This window comes from Sarcophilus harrisii, chromosome 2 (genome assembly GCF_902635505.1).
Source record: "Sarcophilus harrisii chromosome 2, mSarHar1.11, whole genome shotgun sequence".
Classification (NCBI taxonomy): domain Eukaryota; kingdom Metazoa; phylum Chordata; class Mammalia; order Dasyuromorphia; family Dasyuridae; genus Sarcophilus; species Sarcophilus harrisii.
The window spans coordinates 339,730,960-339,747,074 of NC_045427.1; the positions used below are offsets into that span (position 1 = coordinate 339,730,960).

At 33.1% G+C, this 16,115-nt stretch overlaps 1 protein-coding gene across 3 annotated transcripts in view; it reads right to left on the bottom strand.

The window, feature by feature from the left end:
* MAP4K5 (mitogen-activated protein kinase kinase kinase kinase 5) overlaps window positions 1-16,115 on the bottom strand; it is a 205,718-nt gene that overhangs the window by 90,801 nt on the left and 98,802 nt on the right. For all 3 annotated transcript variants that reach the window (XM_031952973.1, XM_031952971.1, XM_031952972.1), the window contains exons 4-5: window positions 9,954-10,044; window positions 3,734-3,798 (exon numbers count right to left, since the gene is read on the bottom strand). In XM_031952973.1, coding sequence (XP_031808833.1) covers window positions 3,734-3,798; window positions 9,954-10,044 — 156 coding nt within the window. The remainder of the gene's footprint in view (window positions 1-3,733; window positions 3,799-9,953; window positions 10,045-16,115) is intronic.

The window sequence follows — 16,115 nt, forward strand, 5'->3', positions numbered from 1 at the left end:
ATGCTATAACAATCAGACTTCCAAGAAAATATTTTAACGATCTAGAAAAAATAACAACAAAATTCATATGGAAGAATAAAAGGTCGGAATCTCAAGGGAATTAATGAAAAAAAAAATCAAATGTAGGTGGCCTAGCTGTATCTGATCTAAAACTATATTATAAAGCAGCAGTCACCAAAACCATTTGGTATTGGCTAAGAAATAGATTAGTTGATCAGTGGAAAGGTTAGGTTCACAAGACAGAATAGTCAACTATAGCAATCTAGTGTTTGACAAACCCAAAGATCCTAACTTTTGGGATATGAATTCATTATTTGACAAAAACTGTTGGGATAACTGGAAATTAGTATGGCAGAAATTAGGCATGGACCCACACTTAACACCGTATACCAAGATAAGATCAAAATGGGTCCATGATTTAGGCATAAAGAAGGAGATTATAAATAAATTAGAGGAACACAGGATAGTTTCTATCTCAGACTTGTGGAAGAGGAAGAAATTTGTGACCAAAGATGAACTAGAAACCATTACTGACCACAAAATAGAAAATTTTGATTATATCAAATTAAAAGGCCTTTCTACAAACAAAACTAATGCAAACAAGAAGAGAAGCAACAAACTGGGAAAACATATTCACAGTTAAAGATTCTGACAAAGTCCTCATCTCCAAAATATAGAGAATTGATTCTAATTTATAAGAAATCAAGCCATTCTCCAATTGATAAATGGTCAAAGGATATGAACAGACAATTTTCAAATGATGAAACTAAAACTATTACCACTCATATGAAAGTGTTCCAAATCATTATTGATCAGAGAAATGCAAATTAAGACAACTCTAAGATACCACTACACACCTGTCAGATTGGCTAAGATGACGGGAAAAAATAATGATGAATGTTGTAGAGGATGTGCGAAAACTGGGACACTGGTGCACTGTTGGTGGAATTGTGAACGAATCCAACCATTCTGGAGAGTAATATGGATTTATGCCCCAAAAGTTATCAAACTGTGCATACCCTTTGATCCAGCAGTGTTTCTACTGGGCTTATACCCCAAGGAGATACTAAAGCAGGGAAAGGGACCAATATGTGCCAAAATGTTTGTGGCAGCCCTGTTTATAGTGGCTAGAAACTGGAAAATGAATGGATGCTCATCAGTTGGAGAATGGTTGGGTAAATTGTGGTATATGAATGTTATGGAATATTATTGTTCTATAAGAAATGACCATTATGTTAAATATACTACATATATGTGAATGCTAAGCAAAATATAGGGTCCTAGAGGGCAAGAACTATTTTGTTTGTGGTTTTTTTCCCCTAAATACCTGACATGGGGTCTTGCAAGTAGCAGGTACTTAAATTAAAAGTAATGAAAATGAAAGGTAAAATGAATAAAAAAAGGGAGAAAAATAACCCAAGAACCATGAGTTATGTTTGTTAAGAGCTTTGCAGCCAAAGGGAAAATAGGTGTAGGACCATAATGTGAAGGAACATCAAGGGTAGATTTTTCTTGAAGAAAGGTTTAGGCATACGACAGGGAGATAATGAAGAGGAGAGAAAGGACGGATGGATTGGAACGTTCTGAAGTAAATGGGAAGTGGGGCAGAAGAAAAGGCTTAGCCTTAGCATGTGGAAGGGCCACCTCATCTTCTAAGAATGGAACAGAGAAAGAGAACTCTATGGGTGAAGGGACAAAATGATAATAAAGATGAAGAAATTCCTAATAGAAAGTCCCATTTTCCTCAGTAAAGTACAAGTCAAAGTCATAAGTGGAAAAATATGGAGTTGGAGACGTCAAAAGGGAAGAAAAAGTTTATGATGCCCACTACCGAAAACATGACATTCACTCTGAGGAAAAAAAAAAGACTGACAAGCAAAAGTTACAGCTCATATGACCTTAAATAACATGAAATTTTAAAGGATCAATAAAGCACAATTGTGTAACTTTCTTTAGAGGTATCTTACTGTTCAGTAATGAAATAGAAAAAACAGATGGTAGGGATTACCTAGGATTAAGGACTGGCAACATGTGAAAGGAAAAAGGACAAGGAGAGCAAGAGTGGCAAGGGGAAATGTCAATGAGTAATTCAACAGGTTAGCTAAAAAGTAGTGAATCTAAGTGAGCAAAGTGAAGTCAAAACAAGATGAAAGACAAGAAAAATATGGAAAGTTGGAGGTTACAGTGGAAATAAACAGATTTAAAAAGAATAGAGACAGGAGAGGGAAGAAAATAAAATAATGATTAAAGAGATGAATTTTAGAATCCATATCCATGGTAAATGAATACTTTGGATTAATTATGAGATCTCAGGTCATCCCTTGGGGAAGGCAAGAATCATGTGATGAGCTTGGAGAACTAGAATTCCAGAATGTCTGAACAGTAAAGATAGCCTCATCCCAAGGATAAATGAAGTATTGTGGTAAGGAATAAAAATGTGAGCCAATTACTGAAATACTTGATAAAGGAGAAAAAGTATCTACCTGGAGGGCTAAGTGATGACAGCAACAAAGTTCCAGACAAGGTGAACTTCAAAGATGGGAAGTAACTGAATATCAGTTAGGATAATAAGAGATATCAGAGAGGAGAGTTTGGAAATGGCAGTGAGAAGCAAGGGTGATGCTCTTTCTGAACCAGTGAACCAGAGGACTAAAGAAGTAACAATCAATACTACAGAAGGTATTGGATGAGGTATATCCTGAAAAATACAGATAACTACAATATGGGGAAAATGTGAGAAGAGATATAGAATGAATGGTATAAATGAAGAGAAGGCATAGCATTTCTGTACCTAAAAGTTGCTTTGAGAAAAGAAAAAAAAGCTTCCAGGAATTTCTTATAAATATTTTAAACGTATTAAAAACAGTTACCAAGGATAAGGGTAAAAAATTTATAATGCTTTAAGTGAAAAGCCAACACTGACTTCTTAAATTTCTTTTAAATGATAGTCAATTTTTAATGGATCTTATCAACAACACGGTTTCATGACACTTAAACACTGGATAAATGTCTCAGTGATATACCAACAAATGTTTAGCAATTATCTTGCTGAAAAAAATGTGATATGACACCCTTTTTCGTTTAATCTACATTATTAATATTTTCTCTATTATTTTCTTAAATCTAGGCAATAAACAAAAAATAAATCATTCTTATATTAATATTCTCTTATATTTAATTTAAAATTTTATTTTTTTACTTGTCATTCCTCATGGAATTCTAAAGTGTTCTGTTTTGTAAATGAGCACCAACAAGCTTTCTTTCTAAACTGATTCTATGTAACTAAATTCTCACAATAATGGATAGTGTGCTAATTAGAATTCTTTAGAATTCTTCTAGTACATTTAGTCCCCTCTCCTACATACGTATCACAATATAACTTCATAAAAAGGTGAACCAACCCTTAATTAGAATAACCACCTTAGTTGACAAATGGGTTAAGGAAGCTTTGCTATATTAAAAGTTTCCTTCTCCAAATTCCCAATATAGGCACATTTTAAAGAAATATAAATTCATATTGTTCAAAATGGTAGCTCAGATGCCAAGCATGTCAAATAGTAAATTTAAATTTTATTTACCAAATTTCTCATGTTAACTTGTTAAATTTTACTTTATATACAGATTTATTTTAAAAAACAGTTTTCTTAAGGGAAGATGGATAAAAGTTATGCTTAGACAAGTTTTTTCTTTTGTGTAAGTTTAAAAGTGTAAAAAAAAGAAAACTATACAGTACCATGGTAAATGTCTTGAAGTGATCCACCACCACAATATTCCATACAGATCCATAATTTTTCCCGACTATTATGAGAAAGAAAAAAGAGAAAACATTGGAAGTTAGATTCTCATTCTCAACAATTAAAACATCCCTGAAAGGAATGTGGAGATTTTTGAGTCAGAAAAACTCAGTCTTTCTGCACTATGACCCTAGGTAAATCACTTAACCTCTCAAAGCCTTAAACGAATTTCTAGGTTTCAATACAATGCTACTTTCCTTTGGTAAAGAAAGTTCCCATACCTAGAATTCTTCTGAAAAATTAAATCACAGGTCAAAAACAAAAGGAACAAAAAGTTTTTTATAAAATGTTTTTAAAATTGCTTCTCTTGGAGCAGCTAGGTGGTGCAGTGGATAGAATACCAGCCCTGAAGTCAGGAGGACCTGAGTTCAATCTGACCTTAGACACGTAACACTTCCTAGCTGTGTGACTCTGGGCAAGTTATTAACACTGCCTCAGCAAAAAAAATAATAAAATAAATAAAATAAAAATAAAATTGCTTCTCTCTCTCTTCTTTCATGCATTTAAGGCTAAAAGGATAGGTATCAGGGCAATAGCCTAATAATCACTCTTTGTCCATAAAATTCTGTCCTTCATTCAGTCAGAGCTGTCTGACTCTGTCCTAGCCTAGAATGATATTAAACTGGTTTATTTAAAAAGGTGTAATTTCTAATGTATATAATATTACTGATACTAGTCTTAAATGCAATTGTAATCAAACTACTAATACTTTGCAATACAATAAAGGCATAGATTATCATTATATATATTATTTATTAATATATCATCCAATTAGATTTAACAAACATATGTTGAGGATCTAATGAATTCCAGGAATTAAACAAAGCTAGGCAGTTGTAGATCAAAATGTAAAACTTTCTGCCCTCAAGGAGCTTACCTTGAAGAAGAAAGGAAGACAATGTGTACACAGATAAGCAAAGACAAAATATATTCAAAATAAATTGAAAATCTGAGGGAGAGAAGCAATATTAAGGGAGTGGGGAAAACCAACAAAGATCTTTTATTGGAGGTAGCACAGTCATGAAGGGAGATAGGTTATCAAAAGACATAAATAATAAGACAGATCATTCTAGGTACTGGAACAGCCTGTGCAAAAGAACAAAGATGGGGCACAAAGCAGAGTCATCTAAAGAAAAATAAAGCAACCAGTTTGGCTGGAACATAAAGTGTGTTAGGAGTAACAATATGAAATCAGTTTGGAAAGATTGGTTAGAGCCAAATTTTAAGGGGTTTTAGGCCAGCAGAGGGATTTATATTTTATCCTACAGCCATAGAAGCTCCCAGAGAAGAAGAATAACATGAATTAAAAAAAAAAAAAAAAAAAAAAAAGATTGGGAGCCTCTGTAATTTTATTTTTTTAAAAACTCAGCTCTTTTAACAGAAATAGGTAACTTCTTTTTTGGAGTGAGAATTTTTTTGGTTACCCTTTATATAATTTTAAATTATTCTGATTAAATTATATAATAGTTTGGAAAATAATTAGCACTCTTACATGTCAAAAAAACATATCAACTAAGAAAAGACAACTTTTTAAACGCAAAACCTTAAAGTAGAAAAATAATGCAATTTCATATAATAAATACCTTCAAAATATATACTACTTCAATCAGAAATTAATTATTCTACCCCTTGGGGCTAAATTAATTATGATATCAGGGACTAATTATTAAGATACTCTCCATCATTTTCAGGGAATAAAGTGTTTCACACAAGCAACTTTTCTAAATAAAATGTATAAATGCCAATATTTTAATCATTTTAAATGGAAATCTTTCTAAAATACTAAAATATAGCAGAGTAAATGAATTTGAATTTGGTTATCAATACATTATAATATTAAACAAATACAAGTGTGAATTATAATGAGTATTCATATTATAAATATTACCAAAGAAATTAATAATTAGGAGTAGCAAATCAAGAGAATTTGAGAATTGCAAAGGGACCTTAGTGGCTATTCAGATTAGCCCATACATGAAAAGAAATTACTACTATGATATACTTGAAAAGTAACTGTTCAGTCTCTGGTTGAACACCACAAAAGCATAGAACAAGCCTAAATTAACTGCCTTTTCTTTTCTTGAGTAAAACATGAAATTTTAAAGAGACATATATGAACAAACTACAATTAAGAGTACATCATGTATTTTAAGATTAAAACACTAAATTCCTTGTTGGGAATATTATTGTTCTACCAGAAAGAATCAGCAGAATACTTTCAGAAAGATTTATATGACCAAATGTTAAGTGAAGGGAGTAAAACCAAAAGAAGATTGTATACAGCAACAACAAGATTATGTGATGATCAACTGTAATGGACTTTTTAAAAAATAGCTTTTTATTGACAAAACATACGCATGAGTAATTTTTCAACTCTGACATTTGCAAACATTTCTGTTCCAACTTTTCCCCTTCTTCCCTGTACCCTCTGTCCTAGATGGCAGGCAGTCCCATATATGTTAAAATTTTAAAGTATAAGTTAATTACAATATGCGTGTACATATTTATGCAGTTCTCTTGATGCACAAGAAAAATCGGATTTAGAAAGGTAAAAATAAATAAATAAAAATCGGCTTTAGAAAAGTAAAAATAACTTGGGAAGAAAAAAAAATGCAAGCAAACAACAACAAAAAGAGTACAAATGCTATGTTGTGATCCACTCTCATTTCCCAGTGTTCTTTCGCTGGGTATAGTTGGTTCTATTCAGCACTAATCAATCCTTTCCTTGCCGAAAATAGCCACTTCCACCAGAGTTGATCCTCCTATAGTATTGTTGTTGAAGTGTATAATGATCTACTGGTTCTGCTCATTCCACTTAGCATCAGTTCATGTAAGTCTCTCCAAGCCTCTCTTTATTTATCCTGCTGGTCATTTCTTACAGAACAATAATATTCCAAAACATTCATATACCATAATTTACTCAGCCATTCTCCAATTGTTGGGCACCCATTCAATTTCCAGTTTCTAGCCACTACAAAAAGGGCTGCCACAAACATTTTTGTACATACAAGTTCCTTTCCCTTCTTTGATATCTTTTTAGGATATATAAGCCCAGCAGTTAACACTTCTGGATCAAAGAATATGCACAGTTTGATGACTTTTTGACTATAGTACCAAATTGCTCGCCAGAATGGTTGGATTTAATCATAATTCCACCAACAATGCATCAGTGTCCTAGTTTTCCCACATCCCTTCCAATATTCGTCATTATCTTTTTCTGTCATCTTAACCAATCTGACAGGTGTGGAGTGGTATCTCGGAGTTGTCTTAATTTGCATTTCTCTGATCAACATTGATTTAGAGCACCTTTTCGTATGAGAAGAAATAGTTTCAATTTCATCATCTTAAAATTATCTGTTCATATACTTTGACCATTTGTCAATTGGAGAATGGCTTTGTTTCTTTAAATTAGAACGAGTTCTCTATATATTTTGGAAATGAGGCCTTTATCAGAACCTTTAACTGTAAAAATGTTTTCCCAGTTTATTGCTTCCCTTCTAATCTTGTCTGCATTAGTTTTGTTTGTACAAAAGCTTTTTAACTTGATATAATCAAATTTTTCTATTTTGTGATCAATAATTATCTCTAGTTCTTCTTTGGTCACAAATTCCTTCCTCTTCCACAAGTCTGAGAGGTAAACCATCATATGTTCTTCTAATTTATATATAATCTCATTTTTTATGCCAAATCATGAACCTATTTTGATCTTGTCTTGGTGTATGGTGCTAAGTGTGGTCCGTACCTAGTTTCTGCCACACTAATTTCCAATTTTCCCAACAGTTTTTGTCAAATAGTGAATTCTTATCCCAAAAGTTGGGGTCTTTGGATTTGTCAAATACTAGATTGCTATAGTTAATTGACTATTTTATCCTGTAAACCTAACCTATTCCACAAATCAACTAGTCTATTTCTTAGCCAATACCAAATGTTTGGTGACTGCTGCTTTATAATATAGTTTTAGATCAGGTATAGCTAGGCCACCTTAATTTGATTTTTTTTTCACTAGTTCCCTTGAAATTCTTGATTTTTTGTTCTTCCAGATGAACTTTGTTATTATTTTTTCTAAGTCAGTAAAATAGTTTCTTGGGGATTGGTATAGCACTAAATAAATAATTAGTTTGGGTAGTATTGTCATCTTTATTATATTCACTTGCCCTATCCAAGAGCACTTAATATTTTTCCAATTGTTTAGATTTATTTGTGTGGAGAGTGGTTTGTAGTTTTGCTCATATAGTTCCTGATTTTCTCTTGGCAGATGGATTCCCAAATATTTTATACTATCGACAATTATCTGAAATGGAATTTCTCTTTGCTATTGGATTTTGTTGGTGATGTATAAAAATGCTGAGGATTTATGGGGATTTATTTTGTATCCTGCAACTTTGCTAAAGGTGTGGATTATTTCTAATAGCTTTTTAGTAGAATCTCTGGGGTTCTCTAAGTATACCATCATATCATCTGCAAAGAGTGATAATTTGGTTTCCTCATTACCTACTCTAATTCCTTTAATCTCTTTCTCAACTCTTGTTGCCAAAGCTAGTGTTTCTAATACAATATTGAATAGTAATGGTGATAGTGGGCAACCTTGCTTGACTCCTGATTTTATTGAGAATGGTTCCAGTTTATCCCCATTACATATCATGCTTACTGATGGTTTTAAATAGATGCTACTGATTATTTTAAGGAAAAGTCCATTTATTCCTATACTCTCTAGTGTTTTTAATAGGAATGGATGTTGGATTTTATCAAATGCTTTTTCTGCATCTATTGAGATGATTATATGGTTTTTGTTAATTTGGTTACTGATATAGTCAATTATGTTAATAGTTTTCCTAATATTGAACCAGCCCTCCATTCCTAGTATAAATCCTACTTGGTCATGGTATATTATCCTGGGGGATGATATTCTGTAATGTTTTTGCTAGTATTTTATCTAAGATTTTTGCACCAATGTACATAAGGGAGATTGGTCTATAATTTTCTTTTCCTGTTGTCATCCTACCTGGTTTAAGTATCAGTATCAGTTCCAATAGATTTGTGATGGAGAAAGCCATCTACATCCAGAAAAAGGACTACTGGGAATGAATGGATAATCAGAAGGTAGTAATGATGAGATGTGAGAATATAGAAATTCCTGAAAAACCCTAAGACAAGCTGGCCCTGGGAGTGTCACAAGCAAAGCTGACCCCTACCACTCCTCAATTGTACCTCTAACTCATAATATTAGCATATCAACCTAATTTTTTTTTCTCTATCCTATATAATTGTCTTGTTTCTGCCTCTTTGCTAAAATTCCCTTGAAAATTAGCCCACTGCCACAATAATAAATATTTGCCCCTTAATTTGGACACTATGTGAATTTTTTCATGAAACTCAGGACACCAACCAAGGGACCCTAATCTTGTTTTCAGGTGTTTTCTCCCTCAACATGCTGATTCAATGGCTCTCAAGGCCCGTTCCTGGTTTCCTGGGGATAGGACTATGCTCATTTTTTACACAGGTGTACCTTCAAGTAACAAGTAACTATTAATATTAGTCCTGTCTCAATAAAGGTTCAGAGGTCCTCTGTTAGTTTTTAGGTACATATCTATATTTATTCTTGGTGGCCCTCTACTACTCTGGATTTTTAGTTACCCTCAGGATTTATAAGTCTTTTGCTTTTAAGACTGTTTGTGTCTCTTTCCTTTATATTAAGTGTCACTTCTTGTCACTTTGCCTGCAAGTCTAGAAGTTTTTATTTCTAATTTGATACCTCTTATCTAATGCGTGTGCTAGGTAACCAAATCATGGATGATGTGGAAGATATTCCTGTGATAGAAGGCACTCTGAAGTCTCTTCCCAACTTAAAAAGTTTTCCAATAATCAATTCTAAGGGTTCTTTCAGGATAAAACTAAGGTAACATAAACTTTTATCTTATTAATTGATTCTCAATTTTGTCCAGGGCATATATAGTTGCTGGATAAAGTGATCTCTGAATAAATAGGATGTTACTGTATATGGAAAGGGGAACCCTAGCTGAGTTGTAGATATTTGACAATTACAGATAAACAGTATGAAAATTGAAAAACACATAAATAATATGGCATTCAAATGAAAGAATGATTACAAAAGTGGTTTAAAATGCAAAGAGAAGATAGTCTGATTTTTTTTTTTTTTACCTGAGATAGCTCCCAAAGTAGGCAACAATATTGCAGTGTTTACATTCTTTAACCATATATATTTCTTGCTGAATCAGAGAAAAATCATCTCCTGAAAAACAAAAACAGTCACATCAGCATCAAATGACCTCTATATCCAGAACATTTAAAAAGATATTTCATTCTTATGGGGTAGAAAATACTATGGGGGTTCATTATAGAGTTAAAAAAACCAATATTTCATTTATAAATATTAACCTTCCCCAGTTTATTACTGATACTTGATACTGAGGTAAACTATGTCCCCTTTAATCTTTGGGGGAATAAGGGTTGAAAAGGAATCTGTGGGGGAAGAGTGATTGATTCAGGTTCTCAAACCCTCCAAACCTCTAGGAGAGGCACACTCTTCTTTACATAAGGGCAACACCCAAATAAGTAATCTCATTCAATTGGAAACCTTGGCCTGAGGCATATCCAAGGCCTCTATTGAACTGGATATTAGTTCCTCATTCATCTGGAAACTGACTTTGGTTTGGAACCCCAATACATCTAGTGCTGTATGCCCAGACATCTTTGCAGAAGTCCTAACAAGATTTTGCCCACTGATGAAGATATTTTCTTCTCAGTGTAAACCCATCTTTGCAAAACTATCCTGCCAGGTTTCTTTGCCTCTTAAGAAAGCTGTCTTCTTAATGCAAATAACTCTCCTTTTGCCACAAACTTCAAATTTTTTCCAAAGAATCTGCGGAACCAACAAGAGGGGAATCTCTTCTGCAATACCGACCAGAAGGGATCTCTTATCAATTCTTGTACCTCATCAATGTCATGTTCAATTATAATTTTACATAGAAACAGTACATTTAATTTAGGGCGTAACCTAATGCAGAATGTTGCAGACTGGAAAAATTAAAAGGTTCTTATCTTTCTAAAGATACTCCCCACAAAATTTTTAAAACTTTCTTCTAAAAGCAAAGAAAGCAATGGAATTATTTTCCTCCTGGCTCATTTTGAATGCCAAATGGAGCTTCTAATTTCTTTGCCTGGCTATGAATACTTTTAACAAAGCTCTTTTTATTTTGAGATGTTTTAAAATTAAAATAACCATCAACTCAAGTAACAAAATAAAAACAAAAATTAAGTAATAAAATAATATGCAAACTTGCAAATATGAAGCACTAATTGTTTCAATAAAGTAGGACCAATTGAATTAATAACAAAAGGTATACTTATTATACCTTATGTCAAATCTGTTTAAAGTTCCAATTATTTTAATATACACACATACATGTACATCATATAATTCTAAATCAATGACTTTTATCCTGAGTTTTATGACACCATAATAATCCATGAACTTAATAAATTTAAATTTATTTAGCCATATATAATTTAGTTCCAAACACTCATAGATTAATGATTATTTCTATTTTATTCTTATTTTGCTATTATAAGGTAAGTAGGTTAAAGTTTTTTTTTGGGGGGAGGGGCCCTTTTTGTCTTTTTCATGTTATTTTTTGTGAGAAGGGAGGGTCTAGATTTGTGATTTCATGGGTGTACAGAATTCCCAACATAGAAACTCCTTACACCAAGATAAATCTGTAATTTACAATGCAACTCAAAACTTTCAAACATTTCCTCAAATACTAACAGGTTAAATTGACAAAAGATAGGATAATGTTAATTCAATTAAAGATCTTGAGAATAACAAGATAGACCACAAAGTAAGACACTAAAACCAGAAGAGAATAAATGGCCTCTACATCAGGAAAAAAGCTTTGTCCATCTATGAAAAAATATTTCTAGACAAAGGAAAGTTATTCAAATCAGTTTCTGATGCACAAAGGACCCTTGGAGATCTTCAAGAAAATATGAAATTGAATAGGACCAGGTGAAGATTTATTAGATGTTCTTAAGATCTTAGGCCTAAATTTCAGGAAGTCATGTGATCCCTATTCTCAGAGGGCTGTATGGTAGAAAAGATTAGACCCTATGTATAAGCTTCAGGAATTTATGTAATCCACAAGAAGTAAACAGCATTGCTGACCACTGGTTACTTCCTTTTCAGTTCATTTAATGAACCCAAGTCTTTTGCTCTACAATTCATTCCTTGTTTCCGGCCTGGGCCATGCACCATGCTAAACTAATCAGTTGGTATGCTTGGACCTCTCTTTGCAAGGACCAAATAAATGCTTCCTATTTGTATCTGAAGATGCCTTTGAGTAGTCAGTTTGGGCAAGTGGGTCTAGCCCCTTCTCCTACCCAAAACCATAGAAAGATTTTCATGAGTGGTTTAAAAGAGAAACAAAAATTTTGGAAAAATTTATGGCATGCATAGCAGAAAAGGTCAGAAGAGGAAAAACCTGAATCAATACTGTGAAGTTTCATAAAAGGAATGAGAAGTTAACTAACTATGCAAATACACAGAAGAGAGAGAATATAGAGAAGCAGAAAGCAATGATATTAAAAGAGAATATGATTGCAACACAAGCAAAACATATTATAAAAAGACAAGATTGTTTAAATACAAATTAAGGATTATAAATCTCCCAGAATAAGATGACAAGTCAAAAAATCTAAAGAGCATAATTTAAGAGATAATCCAAGCAAACTGTTCAAAAATAGAACAAAGTTCCACTCAAAGAATCCATAGATCACCTGCAAAGAAAACAAAAAGCGAAACAAACAACCATCTTATATTTCAAACTATAAGATACGTAGAAGGTAAATTTAACAATCATTGGCAAACAAAAATTCTGCAAACTAAAAAGAGGTACCTTGAAAATTTGGTTGTCGTGCACCTATTGGCAAACAAAAATTCTGCAAACTAAAAAGAGGTACCTTGAAAATTTGGTTGTCGTGCACCTATTAGAAACCACAAAGGGGAATGGAGAAATGCATTCCAAATAAAGAATCTGAGGATATAGCCACTCTGAAAATCTCGGCTAAACCATAAAGCAAGAAATGAAGGTTCAATAATAAAAGAGGCATTTGAAATATTCCTAAGGAAAAAACCAGACTAATTTTTAGAGCTACAAAAACTAATACTAATTCACCTGTAGGTAATGTATCGTGAGTTTTAGTTTGCAATATTTCAGTCCTGTTTCTTCATTACTGGAAAAAAAAACCCAATAGTAAAATAGAAGTAGAAATAACAGGATGGATGGGCAATTAAAAAAGAGAAGGAAGAAGAGGGAAATAGCTATGTACTTTAATCAAGTGAACAGCTAGCACTGAAGGGGAAAATAACTCCCATTATTCCCAGGAAAAAGTAAACCTACAAAAAATGAGCCAAAAGACAAAGGAAGAAATTTAAAAAGGGAACCTAAAAGGGAAAATCTTGTTGCGGGGGTGCCACTGATGAATGTTCTTCAGTGAGAAGAGAAATAAGTTAATAAAGAGAAATAGGGACCTTACAATGGATGCTATTTAACAGAGATTTGTGCTTAGGGAGATTGATTACTCATCTGAACTCAGAAAGCTTCTACAATTAACTGTCACTTAAAAAGAGCTCCAAAGTAGAGATTTCAAAGTAAATGGGGAGGAAATGACTAAGCAGAGTTAAAAAAAAGTCAATAAAAAACTACACAATCAGGGACATACATACCAAGGAGTAATATCTTTTCTACTACTTACTGGTATTATAATTTCTAAAAGTGAGGCAAAACTAAAAAGGGAGAGAAGGGGGAGGCAGATGATAAAATTAAAATCTGCAAGGCAATATTAGAAACTATTAGAAGATACCTCAAAAGTTTTAATTTCATGAGGAATGTAGAAAATAAAGTATTAAATAAGCATAAGGACTGAATCAGAGAATAAAAATCTAAAATAAATAAAAAGGCTGGATAAATAATGAAAATAATGAGGGAAAGAAAACTTTTTTTTTTTTAATAGTTAAGTTCAGAGAACGAAACTAATGAATAAAAAATAAATGGGAGGAGAGGGCAGGACAGGAAGATATCGGGTGCAACTTTACTACTTAACTGGGAGGAAAAGAGAAAGAATTAGATATCTAGATAAAAGCAAGAAAAATAAAAAAGGAATAAATAAAACTTCACAACTATGGAAAGGGTTAACTAATGGAAAGATGGAGGTTGCTTGAAGGTGACCAGAAAAGAAGCTATAGGAAGAGTTGCTTAAAACATATTAAGCTAATATAACTAACAATACATTTTTTCAGGTATTCCCCAACTGATGGACTGTTTCCTATTCTTTCCTAGTACAAAAAGTATTCCTATGAATAGTCGAGTATATATTGAACCTTTATTTCTGTCTTTGAGACAAGATTACAAGATTAGCCTTCTATATTTTATACCATTCTGCTTCTCGTTAAAATCAAATAAGAAGGGGTAGCTAGGTAGCACTGAAGTTAGGAAGATCTGAAGTCAGGAAGACCTGAGTTCAAATCTAACTTAACATTTCTTAACTGGGCAAGTCACTTAACTAAGGCAATGCCTTAACCAAAAAAAAAAAAAAGAAAAAAGAAATCAAATGAGGAAAGAATGAGATTTGGGGTAAAAGAGAGGGACAAAGAGAAAAACACACACACACACACACACACACACACACACAAATCTAGGTGAGAGTCTATGTCTTATCCCAACTAGCACAGCTCTAGATACTTCCAACAAGTAACTGCAAAAGTAATAAAGTGATTGACAAAATATTAAGAAATTTTCCTTTACCTGTATAATAATATAATCATAAATAATAATGAGATAATGACTACTTTATCAGGTAATTTTATCAGTTACAAAACTCTAGTTAGATGATGAAAAAAATACAATTGCCTCAGAGGATTAGTGATTTCCTTGAGCCTATGTATAAAATAACAATTCGGGGAGTGTGGTCAGCTTTGAAATGAGAATGCCTTGAGGAGGCGAACCCTTTAGTCTGAATCAGAGAGCAGGAAGAAAGTACAGAGAAGAAATCAAGAGGAGTACTAGACTCCTTCCCCCAACTTTTTTTTTTTTTTTTTGCATTAGCTGCAGCATAATTCATTCTACTCCAGTCCTTAATTTTTAATCTCCCTATATCTGTCATTTTAAAAATGTGTTTCTTGTAAAAAATATTCTTGTAAAAATAATCAGATTCTGATTTATAATCCATTCTGTTATGCATTTCTTGTTTATGTTATGTCTTCTCATTTTTATTCAAAGTTACAGTTACTAACTGTACATTTTATTCCATCCACTTTTCATTAATTTATCCTTCTCTCTTTCTCTTTATCCTATCTCTTCTCAAATGTTTAATTACTTTTAACCACTGCCTCCCTAATCTATATACCTTCTAAGAAGACTTTCCTTATCATCTATCTCCTTTACACTCCTATTCCATAATAGGCCCAACTTTCTAAAGAATGTCTCTTTTACCCTTTTCTTCTCTTAACCCACCTATTACTTTGTAAGTTTAATTTTTATATCCTTGTATGTGAAGACCGTGTATTTTTAAAATCAGCAGGAGTCCGGAGTGCAGGTTAGGGGAAAATCGTCAGTCTTTATTCTCAGTGAAGAAGAATTGGAGGGGGAAGAGAATCGGCGATAGGAATGTGTGCAGCTGAGTCAAGAAGCTAGCTAGACCCACAGCCACATGACCAGAAGCTAGGAGAATGGAACCCAGGCCCCATCTCTCCCAGCTTCTCTTCCTGTTCCTGTCTTTGCTTCCACCCACCAAAATCGTCATTTCCTGTACAACACATCAGGACTTGCTGCACAGAGAGTGGGCAGGGACCATTCTTTATCCAATCATGTATATTAATAGAGTATAGTCCAATTACTATTTAGCCTCATGTACTTGGGACCTCAGTGCATCAACTCAAACCTCAGCCCATTACACTTGTAAGATGTATATGCCATTCCTGCTTTAACCTAAATCTGAAGAGAATGAGGTTCTAGCATGATCAGCTTTCAAACCTTTCTTTCCTCCACTAAAAAACAGGCAAGTTCTTCCATTCAAAGGTCATTTGTATGAAATAACTGCTCCATTTTACTTATCCCTGCTAAATATTATTTTTTTATTAAACTAACTTTGATTATAATAACTTTTTATTTACCCATGTCAGGGTAATTTTTTTACAACATTATCCTTTCTTTGGGTGTAGCTGCTGCTGTCCATCATTGATCAATTGAAACTGAATTAGGTCTCTTTGTCAAAGAAATCCACTTCTGTCAGAATACATCTTCATAC